The 25,935-nt window shown below is 43.2% G+C and overlaps 1 protein-coding gene across 1 annotated transcript in view; it reads left to right on the top strand.

Annotated features, from left to right (window-relative positions):
* The first annotated feature begins 1,036 nt into the window (after positions 1–1,036).
* The window catches only part of TSC22D2 (TSC22 domain family member 2), a 51,743-nt gene continuing 26,844 nt past the window's right edge, over positions 1,037–25,935 (top strand). The window contains 3 exon segments of the mRNA XM_088447712.1: positions 1,037–1,506; positions 1,509–3,210; positions 22,451–22,519. Of these exon segments, the coding sequence (XP_088303838.1) occupies positions 1,476–1,506; positions 1,509–3,210; positions 22,451–22,519 (1,802 nt within the window). The 5' untranslated portion in view covers positions 1,037–1,475.

Raw genomic sequence — 25,935 nt, 5'->3', positions numbered from 1 at the left:
CCCATTTTCAGTGACCACACGCATGTATATTTTACTTTATTATCTGGGGGGGGGGCACACTGTTCTTCAGCTTGCCCTGGGCTCCAAAGACTCTAGTTACGCCTCTGGCTATAACTCCCTCCCCAAAACCCCCACACACTACCAGCAGTCAAATACTAATCATAGCGCTGTTCATTGCGTGTAAGAGGAATGCAGTGGAAGATAAGCTGAATTCATATTATTATTCTCGTTAAATCTATGTATTAGTTTCCCAACTGTCCTGGTTTCGCCGCCACAGTCCCGAATCACGAACCCCGAAAGTCTCGGAGCTCAAGGCCCCCATATATCGGCAATTGATTGCAACAATCGTGCAATTTGTAATCGATTGTGTTTGAAAATCTTTCCCTTTTTCAATCGATTGAAAAAGGGAAAGATTTTTATACACAATCAATTGCAAATTGCACGATTGCTGCAATCAATTGCTGATGCATGGGGGCCTTTAGTCTAAATTGGCAGGGTTTCACCAGGTAGGCGTGTTGATTCTGGGCCTAATGTCCCGAGTCTGCATGTGTAAATATCGGGAAGTGCGGGGTCTCTTGACGGTAATGTATTCTAGTCACCCCGCACTGTATAAAGCAAAGCACAGCGCCAGCACTCCGTATGGATGTTATCCCGTGTTGTCCTATGACAGCCGCCGTCTTGTCTCTCTTACACGAACTGGAGCCCGCCTGCTGCAGCACCGTCATTACCGGAGACATGCTGCGTGCGGGTCCGGCCAGCGCTATGCGAATTACACACTGCGGAGCATGCAGAGAGCCCGGTGATAGTACAGCGTACCCCGCCTACATTACCGGTGCGCGGTGACCGGTCACAACCTGAGTGTGCCTTTAGGGGGGAGGCTCCTAACCCAATGACGTCACCACAATGCAGCCAATGGAATGAGGGCACACATGCCTGCAGCCCCGCCTGGCTCTCGCGCTCTCCCTGCTGTACCCCTGGCGGCCATCTTGCGGAGCAGGCGGGGGAGCTGGGCGGTGTGAGCGGCGGAGGCGCTGACGCTGAGGGATGGGCAGCGGGGAGGGGGCGTGTCCCGCATCGCGGGAGTAGGAGGAGCGGCCTGGCCGCCGTCACTAACAGACATTTATCCCCCGCTGCTGCCGCTGCTGTAGCTTCCACCTCCCAGCAGCAGCGTCTCTCACTTCCTCTCTGACGGGACAGCAGCGCCACATCCTAATCCGGACATGTCCCCCGCGATGTGTTAGGGGAGAGCGGGGGTACCGCGGCCTGACTAGAGCCGGTACTGCAATCTGTAAGGGCGGCCTGCAGCGACCCCGGGCTGCGGTGACAGAAGAGGCCCACACTGGGAGCCGGGATGACTGCGCTGCGCTAGAGCTGAGCTCGGTGACCCCGGGAACCCCCCTTCCCAGTGAACCGGAGCAGCGGAGCCGCCTCTCCCAGCCTCCCCGGGGGGACGTGCCCCGGCTCTGCCCCTCGCCATGTCCAAGATGCCGGCGAAGAAGAAGAGCTGCTCCAGATCACCAGCGTGACCACGGCGCAGGCGGCCAGCAGCATCACGGAGGACACGGAGAGCCTGGACGACCCCGACGAGTCGCGCACCGAGGACGTCTCCTCCGAGATCTTCGATGTGTCCCGGGCTACCGACTACGGACCGGAGGATGTGCCGGAGCGGAGCTCGTCCGAGGAGACCCTGAACAACGTGGGAGACGCCGAGACATCCGGCACCACGTCCCCCAATCTGCCTCAGGAGGCTCCGGGGATCAGAGGCAGCAGCGGGCAGGCGGCCGGCCCTCTGCACCAGCCCCCGGCAGCAGCAGCCGCCGCCCCCCAGCCCGCGGCAGTCGCCTGCACCTCACGCTTCCGGGTAATCAAGCTAGACCACGGCTCCGGGGAGCCGTACCGGAGGGGCCGCTGGACGTGCACGGAGTACTACGATAGGGACTCTGAGAGCGGCAGCCTGATCACCCGCAGCGTGGACACCATCCGGCACACCGGCACCTACGATCACTCTGCGGATAGCGGCCTGGGCGCCACAGGGGGCTCCACGGTGCACGTAGCTCACGGTGCGGACTCTGGGGCTGACAGCTCCCACAGCGCTGACACGGTGATCAGCCAGCACGCCCCGCAGCAGCACTTTGTCACTGGACAGCCCATGGGTGGAGGGGCAGCTGTGGTGGTGTCTCAGGGTGCTGGACAGCCCATGTATCCTGCAGTCCCCTCCCAACTGCTGCAGCAAGGCCAGTCCTACATCCCTACACAGAGCCTTCTGCAGAGTGGGCATAATGGCCCAGTACCTGTACCCATTGCACCATCACCTATGTCTAGCAGTCAGCAGCAGACCAATGTCTCGGTCAGTCAACCCCAACAATTTACTTACAGCCAGTCCCAGATACAGCCTGGACATATGATGGTCACACAGTCCTCTGGCCAGGTTGATTATGTGCAACACATAACCGTTATACAGTCACAAGGAACAACCCAACAACCATCAAACTCAGTCATTGCGGGTTCTGGGCCTCCGACCGGTCTTCCAGGCCAGCATCTGCAAACAGGTGGAGCGCAACTTATGGGTCTTCATTCTGTATCCAGTGACTCAGTGAGCCAAGGATCAGGACTCCTACAGAGTGCACCAACTCCCCAGGGCCATCCAGTTCATATGCAACAACCTGGAGGTGTGACACAGCCAACAGTGTCAATTGTTGGTGTGGTGCAGCAAAAACCTATAAGTCAACAGCAAGTGAGTGGGAGTAGTCAGGTGTCGGGCATTCCTGGAGGACATAATGCCATGACACCTGGAGTTCAGACTGTTCCCATTGCTGTACCCAGTACTGGTGTTTCAGGACTAGCAAGTAGTGTCTCTACTACTCCTATTTCTATGCCAATTTCTCCTGCTACTTTTGTACAGTCTCCATTGAGTAGCCATACTTCTGTAAGCAGGAGTAACAGCCTAATTCCAACAGGTGGGCTTCCATCAGTGCAAGGTACAACAAATGTACATACAGGTCTGCCACAGTCTAACATTAATCAGTTTCAGACGCAGCCTTTGGCTGGTCAAATTGATGACAGAAGAAAGTCGGAACCCCTACCTCAGCTACCAATTTCCCTGATTTCTGAGAAGTCTTTTGTGAAAATTCCAATCACAGACACTCTAACAAATCCTCTTCACTTACCCGTATTTGGTTTACCTATCCCTGTTGATGGTGAGGATGACAGGTATGAAGCATTTCAAATTTGTCTTAATGCTATGAGTGCGCCTTGTTTCCAGGAACTTGAGCACAGTTTCTGTTTATATACCACTGAATGACACACTTGAACAGCAGGTTTTATAGTGTTGAAAAGTGAATTTGTCAAATTTGGTGGTATCTACAGCTCCAGTTCAACAATGATCAACTTTACACTAGTCAGGATCAGTGACTACTACTTCCACTGCCGCACACAAACCTGCTCCTTTTGCTATTTGTTTAATGATCTCAGTAGTACATAGTGCGTGTTGAGCAATAATGAAACATGGTAGTAATGAATATGTATACATGTTTGTATTCCCTGCTTTATGCTCAGTAAAATACAATATAATATTGATGACTTTAGATATGTTTGTCCTATGCCAAAGGGTATCTAGCAAGAAGATTACACCACACTGTTGTACGTCGTTGGCACTTGTGCTATTCCTTCATGTTTCTGCCACAGAAGCTCAGTAAAAAGGACACAACGGTAAGACTGAGGGAGAAATGCATGGCTTCTCCATATAGCAAGAGTTTAGCAAGCGCCGGTTTATGTGTGAAACAGCTGTTGGTCAAGTGCCAGTCAGCATGATCATGAAGTACCATTTTTCGCTGCTGTTTATGGATGACATTTGTCTTAGTAAATAAGCCCTACTAACTAGAAAACCTCATTTAACAACTTTGTTTCTAGGTGCAGAAGTTATCTTTGAGCTCTCTTCAATTAAACGTAAATTAAATAGCGCCGGGATGGAGCTCCCGGAGCTAATCAATTCAGCGGGCTTTTCGGTCGGAGAATGCCTGTTCTCCTGCCCCTCATGCCTTAAACAGGGTGTTTAGTCGCAAGAACGGGCATTCCCCGACTAAACAGCCCGGCACGACGCAATTTCCACGACGCTAATGGCAGAAAACAGAATCGCGTCTGTACTTTTGTCAGATTTCTGCTCGCACCCCTGGAGGAGTGTGAGAAGAAATCCTTAACCGCACGCTGAATTGAATAGCTGTGTGAGCTCCCTCCCGGGGCTATTTCATTCGCGTTCAATTGAATCGAGCCCATAGAGTTAAAATGGGAGCAAATAAGGCAGGTTTACATAACTACACATCAGTGTGCGTCTCTGATCTTCTTCCCCTGATGTAGAATTCCCTTTGTCTAACTGTTCATTCATGACAACCATATCATTTTATTTTTTTTTTTGTTTAGGTTTATCTGTATTTTATTTATCATTTATTGCTGTGGTTTTTCTTCCATGCTTTCTCCATGACCCGCACTACTAGGAGTTTGGATAATGGGGTCGGTTTTCTTTTTGAGATTTTAATTTTCTCGCAGATAACACTTACTGTGGTCTACTGCATATAATGTAGATCTCTTGATGTGCTTGATCTGAGCACAGTCTTGTTAGTTAACAAGCAGTTCAGAAGCTTAAGTTAACCTTGTTGGTAAAATGGGAATGATCAGTATGTCTGCTGTATTAGTTTCAGGAGTTGTGTGTATATTTTATTTTAACACTAGTGATATGTGGTTCTAGAAATAACGCAAAGTAACCTTTTAATCCAAAATGAAATCAAAGCTTTATTACATATGAAAAATGATTTTAATTTAAGAAAGTTATGTTTATACATAGAAGATGTCGGACGTCATTTTTGTGGCTCCTATTTAAGCAGGACAGTTTTTATAATGTAGTTCAGATTTTCAAGCTTTACTCAATTTGCCCCTTTTTGCTTTCAGTGATTGCAAGAGTCTCTGTATTGGGTCCCAGTAATTTAGTAGTACCAGTAATGTATGCAGAATTCAGTGACATCATGTAATCAGCACTCAAAAGGCTTCCTGGATTGTATTGCTGAGGTTAAATACCACTGCCCTATGTCATTATAGTGGATGAGATGAAGGAAAGTAGTTCTCCATTACCAGTTCTGCAATTTGGTTGTCATAATCATCAATTTAAAATTACAGGGTGCATTACATGTATTGCTAAGCATAGCTTCCATTGTGAGATACTAAGGAGTATATTTATTAAAGTGAGTGTTTTTTAGAAGTGGAGATGTTGCCCATAGCAACCAATCAGATTCTAGCTATCTTCTATAAGGTGCTAGATAAATGTTAAGTAGAATCTGGTTGCTATGGGCAACATCTTCACTTCTAAAAACACTCCCTCTAGTAAATATACTCCTAAGCGTTTGATATAATGCTTTGTACAAACTCTTAAGCTGTTTATATAAATTTGTGTTTTGGTTTACAATTTAAAATGGATAATAAACCATTGTTTTCACACCTTTTTGTGTGTATAGCTGTCAGTTCGGGGGCCGCACTGGATGGCCCTCTAACTTTCAGTGGGGCTGCACATTACTATTAAATTCAGTAGCAAGTTAAATTAGTACCTTTTAATCGATGGAATAGATACTTATCTTAGTCTTTCTTCTAGCACCCTGCACCTGTTAAAACCCATGCAGTTCCTCCCTCCTGTCTGGGCTGTCGCTCTCTGCTCTGATGCTTCTAGCACACAAACTGCTTAAACGCGACAGTTTCTTGCATCAGAGCAGAGAGCGACACCTCAGGCAAGTTAGAGGAACTGTACGGGTTTTAAGGTGCAGGGTGCTAGAATAAAAACTACTTATCTGTAGTAGCATCAGTAGGCCTTTTTAAACAAGTATTATTATAAATTATAACAAACAATTATGACAACAAAGTTGGAAGGGGCGAAGAGACTGGCTTGGAGGGTCATGCATCACTAGTCTAGAGCCACAATATTAATACTTCTGTGTAGTTCTGTTCCTAGATAAGATATTGGTGGTAAAAGTATATTCCTTTCAGGAGCAAACAAACACTTTGCAGTTAATATTCATCATGTTCTGCTCTGTTTGTTATACCCATATATGAGTGTGTGGAATGCTTATTGAAAGATTTGTGTGTAGCTTTCATTTATTAAGACTTCATATATTTTAATGCTCACACACCTAATCTGTGTGTTTTCAGTAAAGAAACATGGACATTTGCTTTAATTGCCAATTCAGGTTAGAATTGCATAAGTAGTTTACCAGTCTTTAGAAAACCCAGTACTTTACTGTTACAGGAACATCCTGTTGGTCCTTTTTTTTTTTTTTCTTTTTTTTTTTTCAAAGCAGGTAATGATCTCTGTTGCTATCCTGGTGCAAGAGAGGGACAGGTGATGCTTGTGCTACCTGGCTCTGTCCCCTTTAGCTGTTTAACTGTAAACTGGTAATTTGCTGTTCTTGATAGCAATACTTTTGCTGGTAATGATTGCTGTACTGTAGCCCCTTCTGACGCTGTGGTGTTGGTTGTTAGAAGGAAGTGATGATCAAAATTTGGGGTTTGTCCCATGCAGAGAGGAAGGCTGTGTCATTTCTCTAAGGGCATTTTGAGCAGCGTCGGGGTGTGCTCCTACATACGGCCAAGTTAGACTTTGGGACAAAGATTATCTGGAAGTGCAACTTTACAAAAAAAAACTAAAAAAACGGTGGGGAATTTGTTTGAGGGTGCAGCCGCATCCAGGGAGAAAGATCCTTTCAAAGCCATCCTTGGTGCAATTAATCAATTCAAGGATCTGGATATACACTACAAAGCACTATTTTTGGTTAAATACAAATATAAATGTTACGAACCAAAATGTTAGCTTTGTTAGGAAGATGGCTTTCCTGCTAGACTGTTTCAACGGGGTGTTGTGCCTTGCCCGATCTTGAAGTGCTAGAATGCACCTGGCCTTATGGAGGCGCCCCCTTTGATCACATGTTGCCGCCTGTGGCACCCTGCCTCCCGGTGTGCTTCCCTCTGTCCTGCGCCCAGGCACTGTGCACGGAATCTGTCCGCAGTGAGTGGAGAGGTTGGTGGCAGCCCAGTTTCCTTGAGTGCTGGGCACACCCCTCTAAAGTGCTGGAAAGGGAGGGGTGTACTGAGACCACACCCTCTCCCTGAGACTCCACACCCCAATTTCGAGAGCACAGCTGTACTCTTTCATGATCTAGAGCAGGGGTCTTCAGCCTTGGCCCTACAGCTGCTGTGGAACTACACATCCCAGCATGCACTGCCACCTTTTTGATATAACAGCATGCTAAAACTATGGCAGTGCATGCTGGGATGTGTAGCTCCACAGCAGCTGGATGGCCAAGGTTGAAGACCCCTGATCTAGAGTGAAAACTAGGAAGATGTTATTTAAACATGGGTAAAAGCGTGATGGAAAAAATGAAAATCGCACAAAAAATAGCAAAAAAAAATAGTTCCTTTTAACCACAAAGTACCAAAAATCCTTTAATAACATCTCTTGCAGCACTAATCTTCAGTATGAAAATATGTATTACCAAAACTGAGCAATGTACTTGATTTAACTCTCCAATAGAGCTGGTAGACAAGGGCATATTAAAAGATTACAAGTTCAACGCAGAGCAGCGTTCTCTGGGGTCAGAGGCAGATGTCCTAAATTTTGCCAGGCATTTGCTAAGCCCTAAATGAATGTACCTATTAAACTCCATGATGCCTTTTAACCAGCATTTTATATTTCAGAACACTGAAGGCTTCATTGAAATAGGCCTGTGGTTCCCAAACTCGGTCCTCAGGACCTCACACAGGTCACATTTTCCAGATCTCCCGGCAGGTGCACATGTGTATTCATCACTCACTGTCACAGGTTAAAAAATTCACAGGTGAGCTAATTATTTCACTTGCAAGTATGTGAGGAGACATGGAAAACATGCACTGTTTGGGGTCCTGAGGGCCGAGTTTGAGAACCTGTGACAAAGACACAAAGCAAACGCTAAATTGTTTATGCACATGGAGGGGTATTCAATATGGGAGCGAAAAGTCCCTGCTGGACTTTTCGCTCCACATCGGAGATTTTCCTGGGATAAAGTATCGGGCGCGCACCCGCTTTATCCCAGTATTCAATATAAAAGCTACGAAAACGGGAAACTGCGTAGTGGGATCTGCGTAAAAAAAACAAATTTTTCCTTGAATAAATGGTAGGACCCCCTAAAGTTGTAAAAACATGGGGGATCACTATGGGTACCCCTGTTTTAGCCTGCAAATGAAAGTCGGGGATTTAAATAGCCGCAGCAGGTGTTTTCTCCCGACATTGAAGAAGTGTTGCAGAAGAGCACTTAGGTTATTTTTTTCCTTTTGTTAAGTGGTCCCATCAAATTTAGGGTACATGAAAATTGGTACTAGCCTATTTTTATGTCCCTAAAGTAACTTTTAAAAAATTCTGCAACTATGCACCTGCCGCATATTTGCAGAATAGCCCTGAACCTATTTCCCTATTTTTAAACACTTTTTTTTCCCTTTTTTTTTTTTTTCACCCCAATTTTTAAATTAATTTTTTGGGGTGTCCCTATTTTTATTTTTTATTTTTTTTTGAGTTATTTTTAAAATGTCATTCCCAGGGGTGCAGGCTATTTTTTTTAAGCCTGCACCCCTAAACCCCAATTCTGCACTTTTTTTCACCACCTATTCAGTGGTGAAAAGTTTTATCCCTGGTTTTTTTTTTTTTTTTTTTCCAAAGACTTTTCGCAGGTTCGAAAAGTCTTTGAAATTGAATACAGTGTAAAACCAAAACCACCGAAAATGACGTCATTTTTTGCGACATTATCGCAAAAAAAGACTTTTCGCTCCATATGGAATAGCCCTAATGGTGCTTTATTTGTTTCAGTACCGCCCTCTAGGTTACTCTTTAGGTGTGAGCAAGGGCAACAAAAGTTGAAAATAAGCACTTGAAATGTTTTTTTTTTTTTTTTTTTTTCCCTAATGTATTTATAAATCAGGTCAAGCAAAAAAGTTAATTCTAAAAAATGGCACTATTCTCTATGGTGAGCTCAGGCAAATGTCTGTTCGCGTTAATTTGCTTTTATCAGACAACAGTTACTGTAGAGAATGGAATGGTTTCTTTACACTGCTATACTATTATGTTGCTTCTACCATAAGTTAAACTTGCAGTTAGTTGTGGTTGAAAAGCTTTTTTTGGCTAATGCGAGACAATCATTATAGAGTGGGTGCAAGTGCATAAAGTCTAACATCCAGTGTAGAGCGGTCAGTGTAACGTAGTATCCTGAAATGGGTATACCAATGGTTTGCTTCAGGGAGAGTGTGCATAACTGTCTTTCCAAAATCTTATTTGTTGGAATGCACTCTTGACATGTAAAGCTGGGTACACACTAGTAGATTGTTCGATATGGGTAGTGCATCGGCGGGTATGTACACTCGCTATGTCTGTGAACGATGTAATATCATGCAGATATATTGGTGCATCTATGTGTGTACGGGCTACCCGCAGACCACCCGTACACACTGACACCATAACTGGATGGTCAAATTGAAATGCCCGTCCAGTTTTATTGTCTTGCCAGACCTATCAACCTGGGTTAGGTGTAGTGCGTATCTTGCCTAAGTTAGACTGTTACTTGTTTTTGATATATAAAATTATATATAAAATTTGGAAGCCAGTCAGTGAATCTAGGAGAGGTGTCAACAAATTTTTGTAAAATCTATGAGCCAGTTGAAAAGTTTAGGGGCCAGACCACTGTGCCCATCCAAAATATACAAAAACTTGTATAGACTACCACACGCACCCCTTACTTAGCACCCAATTTATAGTGTGCCACACCCAGGAGGGCACCATATTTATCGTGCATCACACTCAGGAGTACCCCATGATAATAGTGACCCACACACAGCAGTGCATTTAGAGAGAGTAACACACAGGAGTGCCCTCTATTTCAAACAATATTCTAGAGGTAGGTTATTCTGATAAAATGTCACTCACCAGCTGTGTACAGCTCCCTGGAGGACACACTCCCTTCCCCGTCAGCAGTACTGCAACTCCCCAGCAGTCACTCTCCTACTCCCTGCTAGCAGTTCTGCAGATCCCACGCGGTTACTCGCCTCTACTGTGCCAGTAATGATGCAGCTCCCCTCAGCTGCGTGGTCACTCTCTTCCCTGTTAGATCTGGAACTCCCTGGTGGTCACTACTCCTTTGTGCCGGGAGTAATGCAGTTCCCTGCGGCATGTTCACTCTGCTCCCCACTCCCAGTGTTGCTGCAGCTTCCCATGGTGCAGGTATTCTCTACCCCACTATAGGCAATGCTGCATGGAGAAGGACTGGATCTATGATCCAGCATACAGTGAAGGGAGAAGCCACAGTAATTGAATGTGGCGGATGCGAGCTTTCCTCCCCGTGGGCTACGACAGAAGTGCAGCATCTCACCCACTCCTCTAACTACCAATAGGAGCTCTCTGTAACTGATTTTTTTTTTTTTTTTTAACTATTAGCTTTTTAAACTTTTTAATAGTACCTGGCTCTTCTAAAATCTGTTCGCCATGGTGACCTTGCTCCCAGGATTTGTCGAGCCCTGATCTAGGAGCAGAAACTTTTTAAAGAAGCCACGGAAGATCTGCATCCTTTGAAATTAATAGATGTATTTTCAGTGTAAGATTGAAGTAACAGTGGTAACATTTGAAGTATTACTGCTCAGGTCTAACTTTTGGGTTCCCTATTATCTGAATTGCTCAATGCAGTTTTGTTGTGCAAGACTGTCAGCTGTTTGTGTGTGTGTGTGTGTGTGTGTGTTGTTTTTTTTTTTTTTTTCCTTTTGTGTTTTCTTTTTGCACCTTTTATTCTCACGTTGTACTGTGGCGGAAGAGAGGATATCCAGAAATACAGGACATTAGACCTCTTTTGCGGTAAGAGTTAGCAAGTAAAAAATATTTCACTGCACAGTAATGCACAGTTTTGTTAAATTGTACATGCAGTCTAATGTTTTATTGATTGGGTCGTACTGGTGTTTTTATACGTGAGCTAATTTTTTATTTTGAAAAAGCACCTATCGTCTTTATGGTTTAATTACTCTTCTGACAAGGGAGGCGTGTTCCATTTTTAGGTTAGCCTGTAATCTTGTGGGAGTGACTTAATGATTTTATATGCTGCGTAACCAATTAGTCTAATTTTGGAGTTGGGCCTGTTTCTATATCCATGTATGCATTTAATTCTGTTTTGTCCAGACGTGTTTTAATGTAATCATTTTGAAACCCATCTGAATGGATGTTGTAAACTGGTCCAGAAATATATGTTGTGGGTACTATTAAGACAGGACTCGACAAAACCCGGGGGCCAGGTCGCCATGGCGACCAGATTTGGTTGCCATGGCACCAGATTTTCAGCAACACCTGGGCCCTGTAGTGCAGACCGCGAGCGTTGTCCACACTACAGAGTAACAAACCCACAGCCGCCAGCGGCGGCTGTATGTTATATCAGCCGATGAGTCTGTCAGACTCTCATTGGCTGCTGCGTCGTCCACTGAGTGAGCCGGCTGGAGCTCACTCATGAGTTCCACCTTCCGGCTCACCCCGCAGCAGGTTGGGAGAGACTTCATGACTTCTCTCCCATAGTGCAGAGCGGCCAGGAGGAGTGGACAGCGGCGGTCGTCGGCAGGAGCGTGGATCGAGTAAGTTGCAGGTTTTTTATTTTTATTTTAAGGGGCACTGCATGGGAGGGGGGTAGCCGCTACTGGGGACACTGTGGACACTGCATAGTTTGGGTGGACGCTACTGTGGGGGCACTGCATAGGTGGGGATGGCTGCTACTGGGGACACTGTATGGGGGGGGGGGCACTACTTGGGCACTGTACTGGGTGGGGCCGCTACTAGGGGTAATGCATAGTGGGGACTACTACTGGGGTAACTGCATAAGGGGGACTACTATTGGGAGCACTGTATAGGGGGACTACTACTGGGGGCAATGCATTGGGAAGACCACTACTGGGGGGACTTCATAGGGGGGGTGGCTGCTACAGGGGACACTGTACGGGGGCTATGGCCGCTAGTAGGGCACTGTATAAGGTGGGGTGTTACTAGGGCACTGTATAGGGGGTGCTACTAAGGGCAATGCATAGTGGGCACTGCAGAGGGGGGGACTACTACTAGGGGCACTGCAGAGGGGGGACTACTACTGGGTACATTGCATAGGGGGACCACTACTGGGGGAACTGCATAGGGGTGCCCAAAGCATATTCTTGCAACTGAGCCCACCACTCTCTAGTTCGGCCACTGCCGGCGGTGGCTTTGCTTGCCCGGGGATTTTTGGCTGCAGAGGGGTGGTCTTTCTGGGGGTTGGTTGGCTGGAGAGGCAGGTTAGCTGCTGAATAATGTGGGAAGGTGGTTTACCTGGGGTACCCCGTTAGTGGTGTGGCCATGGGGGTTGGTTGCCTGGGGCGTAGGTGCTCAGTAATGCTGCCCCGGGCTAAGGGGGTGGTCTGGCTCCTAAACTTTCATCCTGGCTCCTAGGTTTTAGAAACTTTTGTCAAGCCCTGTATTAAGGAAGCGAACAGCTTCTTGGGATACTCTAAACAAGTCTGAATAGCATAGCAGGTCCTGTAGCACAGTCAGTTTGTCTGTGGTGCTCCCCAAATTAGTGCATAATATTTGGTCCTTAGCCTATTGTGTTTTCTACTCTGATAGAATTGTTTTGATTGCTTGGGTGTTTTGGCTTTTATGTGTAGTGATACCACAGAGAGTGGTGTTTCAGTGATACAATCTTTTCTGACATAGCCATTCCTCATTCGCTAAACCCCTAACATGTTTCCTTAAGCATAGCTTGCTGCCACTGTAACAGTAATGCTAAGTACTGTGTTTATCAGCTGTAAATAATGGGAACTGCTTCTGGCTAATTGAGGAGTGGGTATGGCGGATAGTTTTTAGTGGGGTGGACAGTTTTTATTGGCTGATGTAACCAGACTGTGTTTTATTACATTTTATCGGGGTGTTCTAAACTGAAATTATATTTATTTATTTTGGAGAATATGACCTGCTAAATGTGTCTGGTTCTACCTGCTGGATACTGTCTTCATATTCCCATGTAGGATTTACACCTTCATAAGAATTCTCTGCCCAGGTTACTGTTTATATGCATTTAAAACTAGCGGTTGTATTTAAGGGAGATGTTCCTTGAAAAGTCCTCCACATTTGGCACATAGGTAAAATGACTGTGTGTTGGATTAAGAACAGAGTACAGATCATTTTCCATAGATAGCTGACCAGTATGAACTGCACAGGCTGCATTCCAGGAACTGTAATGAATGGCTGTGATTGTGAGCTGTCAGCTATAGCGGCTAGCCAGCTGAAAACCTGATTGTAAGCCCCTCGTTTCTAGGTGCCTGTTGCCTCATTTGCTTAAAGGCTTACTTGTGCACTGTTAATTGAAGCTGATAAATCATTCTATTATCAGAAATGACCATTAAAATGCTTGTTATTAACATAAGTGTTGGACTGATTGAATTTAAGAACTACATAGCTGTCTAGTAGTTTATGCTTGGGAAAAGCCACATGTTGGCTGACTATTTCCTGTTAAGTTGCTGCCAAGCATTGGGGACCCTCAGAGCCAACTGTAATATGAACTGTTCTGGGGGTGGAAGAAGCAGATTAATACTGCTATACTACTAAAATGACTGACAATTATTATTTTTTTTTGTCTAGCTTGCTTTTAGGTCATATAAATAACAAAAATTAAACTAGCAGAAGTTCAAACTAATTGAGCTGTAACCTATATATTTCCTTTCTTCCTCTTCGACTTCAGTGAGCTGAAGGCAAGTGGTTTCACAGTATTCTCATTATCTGGCTTTCTCACTTTAATGTCAATTATTAGCTCTTTGGAAATAGAGTGAGGGTTGGAGACTTCCAAGTGGATGCTCCCATAATATTGAATATAGGGATCTCCTCCTTACTTGGATTTACTCTAACATACATACAGCTTGGCACACTAACTTACAAACCGTGGGACCCTATATAGTTAGAAGAAGAAAAGGCAAAGTTGCCCTTGTGCTCTAGACGGAACTGAAATAATAGTTCTGTTCTATGTACTAAAGTGCAGAATTTAAAAAAATATTTTAACTCCCTAATAATTTGGGATTCATATCCATTAATGTGTTTAAAACTTTAAACCTCAGACTTGCTTTTACTCTGTACATGATTTACTTCTGTTTAGTAAATATCATATGGTTGGGTACCTTTAATGTCTATAGACACCAGCTAATGCATAGGCTGTGCATATAGAACACATTTGATAGATATTGATCATACAAGTCCTTTTTAAAAGATGGGGGGGGGAGTGACACCCATTAGGTATTTGAGTACTAATGTGTATCCCGTGTATATTTCTGGGCCACATACTGACTGACTGGCCGCCCATTCTTGCCTAATCAATGCTTGGAGTTTGTCAGAATTTGTGGGTTTTTGTTTGTCGACCTGCCTCTTGAGGATTGGCCACAAGTTCTCAATGGGATTAAGGTCTGGGGAGTTTCCTGGCCATGGGCCCAAAATTTAGATGTTTTGTTCCCCGAGCCACTTATTTATCACTTGTTCCTTATGGCAAGGTGCTCCATCTTGCTGGAAAAGGCAGTGTTCGTCACCAAACTGTTCTTGGATGGTTGGGAGAAGTTGCTCTTGGAGGATGTTTTGGTGCCATTCTTTATTCATGGCTGTCGTCTTAGGCAAAATTGTGAGTGAACCCACTCCCTTGGCTGAGAAGCAACCCCACACATGAATGGTCTCAGGATGCTTTACTGTTGGCATGACGCAGGACTGATGGTAGCGCTCACCTTTCCTTCTCCGGACAAGCGTTTTTCCAGATGCCCCAAACAATCTGAAAGGGGATTTATCAGAGAAAATAACTTTACCCCAGTCCTCAGCAGTCCAATCCCTGCACCTTTTGCAGAATATTTGTCTGTCCCTGATGGATTTTTCTGGAGAGAAGTGGCTTCTTTGCTGCCCTTCTTGACACCAGGCAATCCTCCAAAAGTCTTTGCCTCACTGTGCGTGAATATGCACTCACATCTGCCTGCTGCCATTCCTGAGCAAGCTCTGCACTGGTGGTGCCCCGATCCTGCAGCTGAATCAACTTTAGGAGACTGTCCTGGCGCTTGCTGGATGTTCTTGGGCGCCCTGAAGCCGCCTTCACAATTATTGAACCTCTCACTTTGAAATTCTTAATCCGATAAATGGTTGCTTTAGGTGGGTTCTTACTAGCAGCAATATCCTTGCCTGTGAAGCCCTTTTTGTGCAAAGCAATGATGATTGGTTAACAGAGGAACAATGATTTCAAGCTCCACCCTTCTTTTAAAGCTTCCAGTCTGCTGTTCTAACTCAATCAGCATGACTGTGATCTCCAGCCATGTCCTCAACACTCTCACCTGTGTTAACGATGGAATCACTGACATGTCAGCTGGTCTTTTTGTAGCAGGGCTGAAATGCAGTGGAAATGTTTTTGGGATTAGGTTCATTGTCATGGCAAAGAGGGACTTTGCAATTATTTGCAATTCATCTGATCACTCTTCATGACATTCTGGAGTATATGCAAATTGCCATCATAAAAACTGAAGTAGCAGTCTTTGTGAAAACCAATACTTTTCATTCTCAATTTTTGGCCATAGCTGTATATAGTCCAGTGCTGCTTCAATAAACCATTCCCTGTGACATTAGCTTTCCTTCGCATTACACTTGTACAGACCTAAATGAACCTTCCAGTTTTTGGGCACTCTGCACCGGTTGTTGCAACTCACTAGAGCAGGGATTCTCAACCTTTTAAATTAAGTCAAAAGTTTGTCTGGAACACATACCACTAACTCTCTGTAAAATCTGGAATATTCCTTTAAATTAACAGACAAACTTGGCCCCTGTGGGAAAAGGGGTCGGGGCTCTCCTTTTATAATCAGTATATTGGGAGCCTCTCATCTAGTCTCAATCGTGTTATTGCTCAATATTCCACTGACAGTCCTTATGTTTGGGACCACTGTGTTAGCAGCTTGAAGCATCGTTGTAATGCAGATATGAGGTGGAACCAAAGTAGCATCGTCCATTTTGACTGTACGCATGCTAGTACTTTTTGTACTTAACATGCAGACTGTTATATTTGTCTGTCATAGGTCCATCTTTAATGCAAATGTCACCTGCTTGAATTTTTATGAAGAATCTTGGCGCTTGCATCATCAAGCTCGTAGGTGTGTAGTAGTTTTTGTATTTTTATAGGTCTGTCCATAATAGGAGATGTAAAGGATTTCTGTTTATTAAGAGTCTATTTTGGGTGATTGGTGTGAATACTTAGTCCATGTTTTCATTTTATTTTCAACTTTTTTTTTTTTTTCCAGCCCATTATTATGACTCATTGGGGGGCGATTCAATTGTTTTTACCGTGGCTATTTCTTTTGGGCGCCCAACAAAGCCATTCAATTATTCCTCCGTTCGGCCGTGAATAGCCAAGGCTGCACACATTTCTGCTCGCAGCCTCCCAAAGTGGCAAGCAGAAATGTGCGATAAGTATGTAATTTGGGCGCCCAAAGCAGGACTTTAGAGTGGTTTAGCCACATTGCATTGCTAAACCTTGTGCTTCTGGACGTTCATACCCGCCCTAACTTGGGAACAATTGAATTGCTCTGAAGGACGTCCATTACATTTTTGTGTTTAAACAATTGAATTACCCCCATTTAGGGGCAATTCAATGCAGCGTAGCCCCGGGAAGGAGTTTATTTGACTGCACAGTTAAGTCTGACTAGAACCACTTTAATTCTTTCAATGGTTGTGAGGCCACCTGTGTGCCAAGGTGTCCAAAACATAAATGAAAATGTATTCTGTGCACGCCCTCAATATATATTTGCAGTAAGTAGGTCACATATACCTGAACCATTAGGAGATTAATGTATTAGAATTGGTCTGTAGCTAAACCATTTATCAGTGTGTATTTAACTTTTTGAATTGATTTTTTTTTTGTCTTCATATATAAGTTTTTGTAAAGTAAATGATTCTTGAAATATAATTTATAAGAAATATATCAGATAGGAAGTCTTCAGATGAGTTGGTATGTCGCTGCTTTTGTAGTTTAAAAAAAATAAAAAAAAATCCTAAAATTATCGAATGGCTAAATTCATGTTCTCCAGAGATTTTTGCTAAGAATTTTTTTTTGTTTTTGTTTCAGAAATACTATATATTGTGAGCATGTGCTATTAAATTCTGATCCTTCTGCTCATACAATGTAGTAAATTTCAATTGGTGTATAATCCCATTTTTGAGCATGTTAGATACTTTGGGCGGTATTCAGTTGTTAGCACTCCCGATCTCCCGTCTAAAGTGACAGGCGATCGCGGGGTGCTATTCAATTGATGCCGATTATTGCGCTGATCGTGCCCATAGAGGTCTGGTTTAGCCGTGTAAAACTGCTACCCCCGACCAAAGTGCTAAACGCGATCGCGAAAAATGCCTTTTGGGCGCTCAAACGGGTCACTTTTCGCCCATTTCAGCTTGCACCCCCCGGGGGTTTGAATAGCTCCTTCGGCCGCGAAGGGGGGTAGAAGCAATTGAATTCCGCCATTGTGTAACAAACCTTAGCATTAATTGTAAATATATTAGGCAATCCTTGGTACCTCATTCACTGGAGACCTTTTAGGCACACTAGACCCTCTCCAGTTCAGAGAAACAAATTGTGGTCTGCATACCCAGTGAAGCCTGGACCTCTGGTGAGTGAACCACAGTTAGTCCTGATCGCTGTGGAATAACAGGACAAAATTTTGAAGCATGTCTACATCTCCAAACTGCAAAGTATCAACTTAACCTGGGCAAACTAGCTTCAAATAGGGAACGACATTTTCGCCCCTAACAGTTTGTATCCAGCTATAACTCATGTATGTTGTAATGGTGGTGATACTCCAGAAAGTTTTTTCTTTACAGTCTGGCACCTAAAAGGATAAAGTGGCATACCTCTGTACCGTATGATTGCAGGACAAGTAAAAGTTGCTGTGAACAAGGGCATCTTAAAAAATTTTAGTGTTCCTGCTAGGCTGTTTCAGCAAGGTGCCACGCCCTCACCGATTTTTAAAATGACAAGTGCAGTTCTTGCCCATTAAGGCCAGCTTAACAAGTAAGTTGTCCCCTCGCGGGCTCGCTGCGCTCGCCACGCTTCGAGCTCGGTGGCTCGCTATGCTCGCCACAAGGTTGTATTCCCCCTCTATGCCCTCTTGGATAGTAGGGAATGACACTGGCTAATGACGTCAGGGTCCTCTCTGGGAAGGGGATATAGACATTACCATTATAAAATCCTTATTTCTCTTAACTGGAACCTCTTAATGATCCTTCTCTGCATGAACCCTTTGAAAGTTATAACTAGAGGCACACCCACCAATGTAATGTACTACATTTAGCTTCATAGATGATTCATTCACCAGAAATCCATTCTGTAATGTGCACGCACATTCCTTGTAATGTTCAGTTTTAGTGGAAGCAGGCGCTGGTGGTTTCATATTGATCAGTTTCCCCCTTTCACGGTTTGTTGTGATATGATAAGCCCATCATCCCCATACTGAGGTTTTGAATAGAGTAACACTATAGGTAATCCAGAGACATATAATCTTTGTGCCTGTATTGTCAGGGTCCCGTGCACAGGTCAGAGTTTGACATTGCTAATCTACACTGCATTGCATCACTGAGGCTGATGTTTACAAATGGCTGAGAGCACTGGGTTGCAGAACCAGCAAAAATATACACATTTGTATTATGTAAATTGATCTACCCAGGAATGGTGGCTCTTAGCACATAACAAGCAAATGCATGTCGAGGGAACAACTATTGCTCTCAGCTGGGTTTAAATTATTTAATTTTTGAATATTTAAACCAGTGGGAGGCAGGGAATGCTGATTCTAGTAGTTCAGAATGCTGAAAAAAGTTTGGTTAGGTTTGGTAAAACACTTTCATATTAAGCATTTTTCTTTCTAGAAACATGCAATATTATTGGTGGCAAGTCAATTTGTTTTGTCACTCCTGTCTAAAGTGATGGGAAACCGGGTGGTATTTATTAAATTTTCATCTGCGGATACCCAAATTTCTGTGTACATCTGTGGCGGGCAGAAATCTGCGCAAAGTCTCTTTATTTTGGCCTCTCAATCCAATTGTTGCGTCGTTAGGGTGGCGAGTAGAAATGTGCGATAAGTTAGTGGTTTGGGCGCGCTAACCAGGACTTTAAACTGTTCAGCCGTTTTATGCAGCTAAACCCGGTCATGCACAAAAAGACATGGGCGCCAGAACCCATTGACTATCGCTGCAGATTTCCTGGCACATAAGATGTTAGATCAGGCGAGACTAAACAATTGAATTTGTCAAAACCACTACCAAAGCTTCCATGTTTCTAGGCCCAACACTTTTTTTTTTTTAGTTTCTCATTACTATTTATTGCAATACCACGTTAAGCTTTTCTGTAAGTGTTGCATGCTTTATTCAATAACTCTGCTTCTATCATTGAACAGTGTGTAGCTTTGTACACACTATCCGATTCTCTGCTCGAAATGGCTATATCTGTCAGGGTCTATAATTGTGTAGTAGAGTGGTTCCCAAACCATTTTGATTCAAGGAGCCCTAGGGTATCAATCTTTTTCATGGCACCCCTAGGCCAAAAGTTTCTTATTGAGAAATTCTGCATACATTTATCAAATTTTTCCTCCGTATGTTCAGTGTTATGGTGGTGAACAGGGTTGCAATTATGTTTGTCCGCATATTTTACAATTCGCAATCACCTGCTCTGGTTTTCATATGGATCTAAACTGATCTGGTTCTGGACCACAAACCCATGGCACCCCTGTAAGTGCCCCGTTATGACCCAGGGTGGCACAGCACCCAGTTTGTGAACCACTGGTGTAGTGTATGTAGCACCAGGGCCTGACTGTTGGCCCAACATCTGTCGGCTCAGCTCCTAACATAGTGATTGCTGCACGCGCTATGTCGTTCTTGACATTTTTGTATCGTTCAAAAAGTGAAGTGTTTATGTACCTCGGCCTGAGGTCTTCCAACAATTTATTGTAAACCAGCCTCACGTTTGGTCATTTGTATTTAAATTCGCTATGATGTGACTTCCCTCTGCTCATCAGCGGGAGAACGAACGTTATGGCGGTCGTGAAGGTAGTGTGAGGCACCCCATTTGCCGTGAAACTACACATCTGCTTTCACAGAGACCTGTACCATAGCAGAGCATATTAGTATGTGTAGTAGTCTGTCAGGGATCTCAGGGCAGCCATCAGGCATTGTTCTACAGTTTTGGCTTTCCTTAAATAGGTGTCTTCCTTATCTCACTGTAGGGAGTGACATGTTGTAGCAGCTCCTGAAAGTTGGGGGTCATCCATTCACAGAAAATTCCTGTAGTTATCAGGATTATTTTCTAATCTGGTGTAATAGGGGCTTTTGGGACAAGGACTCTCTCCTCCGTAGCCAGTCTTTGGTCCAGAAGGGCCCGTCTCTCCCTCCTCTTCTAAACCCACAGAAATCTCAATATAGCGACCACAGAGACTTGTAGGGCAAGGCTATAAAGGATATAGTTTATATACAATAGTATAATAACCAGGGTACAACCAACAGTAGAATGCAATAATTGACTATAACTAGTCTTGACACAATATAAGTGCAATACCATAATGGTGATTATTGTACTTCACTCTTAAGACACACACACACACACACACACACACACACACACACACACACACTTGAAAGATAAGAGACGTGCGCCTAATAGTATAGTATTCCCGGCTGGGAAAGGTCAGACACTGCGTCTGAGAACACACAGATTCAGCTAGATCCAGTTGAGTTTGCTTTTGCTACACTTGGATTCAGTTTCATTCAGGTTTTTTTCATTGTATGAAGAAATAAAGAAAAAGGGGGCTACCTTTTTTCTTTTTAATTGCATGCCTTCATGATGTCATCAGGCATATAGAGATGCAAAGTCCAGAATAAAACAAATGGATTCAAATTAGCAACTACAAGTAAAACAGTAGACCCGTGACAGGAGTTAACAAGTGTTGTGTTAAAACAGCCCTCTTTAAGGTTTTTTCAAGTGGTTATCATCCCTTGTATTAATATCCATAACACATTGCCATCACGTGCTTCCTGACCATAGCAATGTTACCTGGACATCAGATAAGCTTTTAAACATATAATTTTTGGTACACAAAATTTACTTTGAGCACAGATTGCTTTACTTTAAATACTACACGATTAGGCGCACGTCTCTTATTTTTCAGCACCCATCTTCCCGTTGCCACACGGACCACTAGAGGACTGCTGCCACCTGTCACTATCAGGAGTGTTATTCACAAAGTATTGCCGCATTTTTTTTCAACATTATGACTTTATTCACATAAGGAATTTAAAAATTTGTATATGTATATGTGTGTGTGTGTGTGTGTGTGTGTGTGTGTGTATTCTCCATCTCTCCATCCATCCAATGTAAGAACGGCACTCACAGATAGCCAGCTTGTTGGGATGCAGATCTCAGGTCACCTGACAGTCCATCCATAGGCATCCACAAATAAATTCAAAAAAGAGAGCACTCACCAATTTCCATAAAGTAGGCAGGCAACTTTAATAACTCACGGCATCAGGATAATTCAAAAAGGCGATGTTTTGGGCCCCACAGTGCCCTTTGTCAAGACCAGAATACCACAGCCCAAATTGTCCAGGTAGCAAGCCCTACCACCAGATCAAATGGGTCTATAAGTACCAGAGGCCCCTTAGATGGACACACCCCCAATCAGGTGAAACAGGCATCATCTCCATCATCAGGTACCTAAAAAAGCATTGCAATGATCCGATTGACCAATCTTCCCAACTCACGAACCTCATGTGCTATTACAGCTGTCCGGCTGATGAACAAGGAGTTTGCTTTGTGCACTTTTGGCCATCCCGGCACCCATGCGAACATGAGGGCACGTCATTTCCGGTTTGTGTTTCAGCTGGTGGAGCGCACGCCGGACAGCTGTAATAGCACATGAGGTTCGTGAGTTGGGAAGATTGGTCAATCGGATCATGTAAGTCAAAGTTTAGCGACATCAGATGTGCTAGTGTTCACTTGTAAGTTCTAGGACAGCATTAGAATGCTTTTTTAGGTACCTGATGATGGCGATGATGCCTGTTTCACCTGATTGGGGGTGTGTGGGGCCCGAAACGTTGACTTTTTGAATTGTTATCCTGATGACATGAGTTATTAAAGTTGCCTGCCTACTTTATGGAGATTGGTGAGTGCTCTCTTTTTTGAATATATATTTATTACTGTTATCCAGTTAATTTTACCTATTTTGTACAAATTGTAGGTTTAGGACTTTTTTGGAGCGAGTGGTATGTATTTGCTCTTATAGGCCTGCAGTCATCTATTCTTTTGACACTTCTGTTTTATTTAGTGTGTTTAATATTTTTCCATGTGATTTTTGGGTCTCACAGGAATCCTTCCTCTGCTTTCTATGAAGCATTTCAAGTGAAGTTCCGTGGGTCAAAGAAACTGGGTTCTAGGTATGACCATTGAATGACCACGTGTAGCAGTTTGCATGGACAGCTTGCAGTTAGCTTTGATTCTTGCATTAACCAATGGGGACTGTGCTATCACAATGATTCAGCTTTTGCTGGTTGATGTAGCATTTGGGATATGTGTAATTTGACTTCAAATTAACAATGTTTTCCCCCCTTAGGTTTACCTGCTCCCTTCAATGCTCAAATCCAGTTCTAGTCTTCAACATATTATCTGGGTTGATGTACCCTTACACCCCACCATCAAGATGTATCAATTTACCAGTGTTTTCATTAGCAGAATATACTACTTTATCATATTTCCTGGCTTTTGGTGAAGTGGTATGGCACTACTGTTCCTACACTTTTTTTTATTTTTTTTATTTTATGGAGTAGTTGTAGCTAAAGCTGCTACTTTTTTCTCCCATCTAATACCCCATCATTAAGGAGCCCATTAATGGCTTAATTTGTATGTGTAAATGAGAAAAACTGCTCCATCAGACCAGGTGCTGAAAGTGCAGACAACTGTGGGGGCTCTTACTTTTTATTTTGAAGGCGGTAAAGTTCCCATGTGTGGGAGAAGTATTTGATTTGTTCAGAGAAAGCGGCTCCTCTTGGAAAAGCCCACAGCAAAGTATACAAGTCTCATCCAGTCAATTATATTAATTTTGCTCAGTTCGATTTTTATCTTCTGTAACGTTGCATTTTTACAAAGATCATTACAGAATTTTCCCAAGAAGTATTTATACCTCTATAAATACCTATACGGAAATTATCAAACTTCATATGGATAAAGTGATTAATATTCACAACTTTTATTTATAACTTTTTTTTTTTTTTTTTTAACCAGCGAAGAGCTGTGATTCATTAAAGCCCCTTCCTGCCACCCAGCAGATTCATCTTTGAAACTGTTGTCTTTCATCTGGTAAAATTGGATTTAATAAAGCTATTCTACCATACATGCACACTGGCTGTGCCCTCTAGTGGTGAGAGAAGCTAGTATTGGCGGTGGTTCCCTCCATATATTTTTCCCTCAGTATCCACTAATCATTTATACAACTCTAAAACTGGCACGGAATTTGAATTTAGGCAGATATGCAAAGGTAAATTCCTTTCTTTTTAGTTTGGTTTTTAGTGTAATGAGGTGGTGTTTAATAGTGATGGAAGCTTTGCCAGGTCTGCATTCATAAAGCCTTGCCGTCCCTATTGTAATGGAATGCCATTTTATTAGTGAGGCCCACAAAAGTTAATTCATCACTTATGACTTGAGTATCGGTGGTATTTTTGGGAAGCATTGGTTTTGCCTGTTTATAGGGTCAATCATTGTAATTTATGTTAATGTATTCTTACTGCAGTCCCTCAGAATGTGACCTCTTGTTCCTTTAAACATTACTGAATCCCATGCCATGTATGTGTTTCATACTATTATAGATGACAGAATATATTCTGGTCATGTTTCACATAAATCCACCTTCTCACCCACTGGAGGGGAATTTGTTCCTATATATGGCACACTGGCCCCACGTCCAAAGTGAAGTGTCCCATTGACAGTCCACCTTCTGCTCCAGAAACCTCAATTCCCAAATCCTGTGATCCTTGGTACATATTGAGGGAGCTATATAATCTAATTGTGTACAACTTTTTTTTCTCTAGTCTTTTTAGATCTACAGTATTTCTATTTTGCTTTGGAAGACCTTGGAACTGGATTAGAGCAGTCAAGGGAGCAGGGGATACCGTAAAAGAAAAATAAGTGGGATTAACAGTATGTGAACACCGACTGATTTAGCAACTTATTCTAAGTCCCAAACAGAAAAAAAGAAGTGGAAAAGGTAAGATTAATTTCCCTTATTGAAAAGGTCCTCTGTAAGTCCATTAATATAGGCTTTAAGGGGTGTTGTCAACCAGTGCCATAAGGTGTTCAGTGGTTTCAATGTGTCACCAGTGCAATCTTTGTAAACCTTTAATTCACTGATAATTCTGACCGCAGTCTATGAAATATGCCTTACTAATGTTCTGGTGTGCTGCACACAGGCGGGCTTGTAATACTTTCATTATTTTGCTTCCTAGAAATTGGTTGTTGTGTCTTGCATAGTTTGATCTGATTGTGCTTGTAATCACAATGTTTTCAAATATCATGCATTATAGTTTTGTAATATTATTATATATGGCATGCTTCTATTTGCATTGTAACTCTGCTATGTACTACAGATCTTACATTTTCCCTCAAACTTTTGTTAAATTTTGCAAGTAAATGTGAAATATCTCTGGTTTATGTATTGTATAGAAAACGTATTGCTGTGCACACAGAATGTGCAATGGATTGGAGTGTTACAACTTCCAGCCTGATAATTCGGTTGTTCTGTGTGGGGTTTGTTTCCTCTGGGAAGCTTTATTTTAATCCTTACCGTTAGGGTTGCTATGTGATTTATCCCTAGAGTTTGATGAGAGGAATTAACAAGTTAGTCCCTATTTATTTAGTGGGTGTATTTCACACATCACAATTAGAAACATAACCTCCTTGCTGTGAACCTGTTGCTGACGATCATTTCTGATCATACTCCAGTCTGTGAAGGGATGGTAGGATTGATTACCACAATAGTAGGAACAATCCATCAGAGAATAAAGAGTTAGGCACAGAGGTGGATAGTATGTCAATTAATGAAAATTGGTACAAATTTTATTACTCCAATAATATTATATAGGAATCCTGCTTGTAAAGTCTGTAATTGGATTTTGACAGGAGAGCCTTTTATGTTTAAGTAGTATGCAAAGCTACTAATGCGCATACACCATACTACGTTAGTTCTACTTCTCATTTAACATAACTGTGCAATGTTTTATTGTGATCTGAAGTAATTCCTTTTCATGTGTACACTGCTGCCAATTAGGGAACAGGGAGCTGTAATGGTGCATATACACGGTCAGATCAGACGACGATAAAGATATCATTGTGTGATCGTGCTACATGTGCTGGATGATCGTTATCGAACATCCAGCACAACACAACCCCTGAACTATCCGCGATCGCGGGTCCCAGTAGTAACCTGGTCGATATCGACAAGGTTGGACTGCATGCACGGGCGATATATCGTCTGTCGTTTGGGGGTTGGCAGGGCATGGACGATATAAACAAACGATATCGTGTTTATATCGTCCTGCTAAATCTGACCGACCGTGTGTATGCAGCATTAGTGTGACTTCCCATGCATACACTGAGGCTGAATGCAGCCATCTGCTGGGCTTTCTTGCACATATTAACCTAAGTAATACTTTCCTGTGTGTTAACATTTTGGTCTTTGAAACAAGAGGATGTGTTTTCTGTGGCTGTATTCTATTGTAGTACAACAATTTCTGTATAAAACATTGCTGAATGTACAAGAGGATGGTGTGAGTATAACTGTATACAGGAAGTGGTAGATTTG

This window comes from Taudactylus pleione, unplaced genomic scaffold, assembly GCF_031769625.1.
Source record: "Taudactylus pleione unplaced genomic scaffold, aTauple2 ptg000436l, whole genome shotgun sequence".
Classification (NCBI taxonomy): Eukaryota; Metazoa; Chordata; class Amphibia; order Anura; family Myobatrachidae; genus Taudactylus; species Taudactylus pleione.
This window is presented reverse-complemented; position numbering and strand designations above follow the sequence as displayed.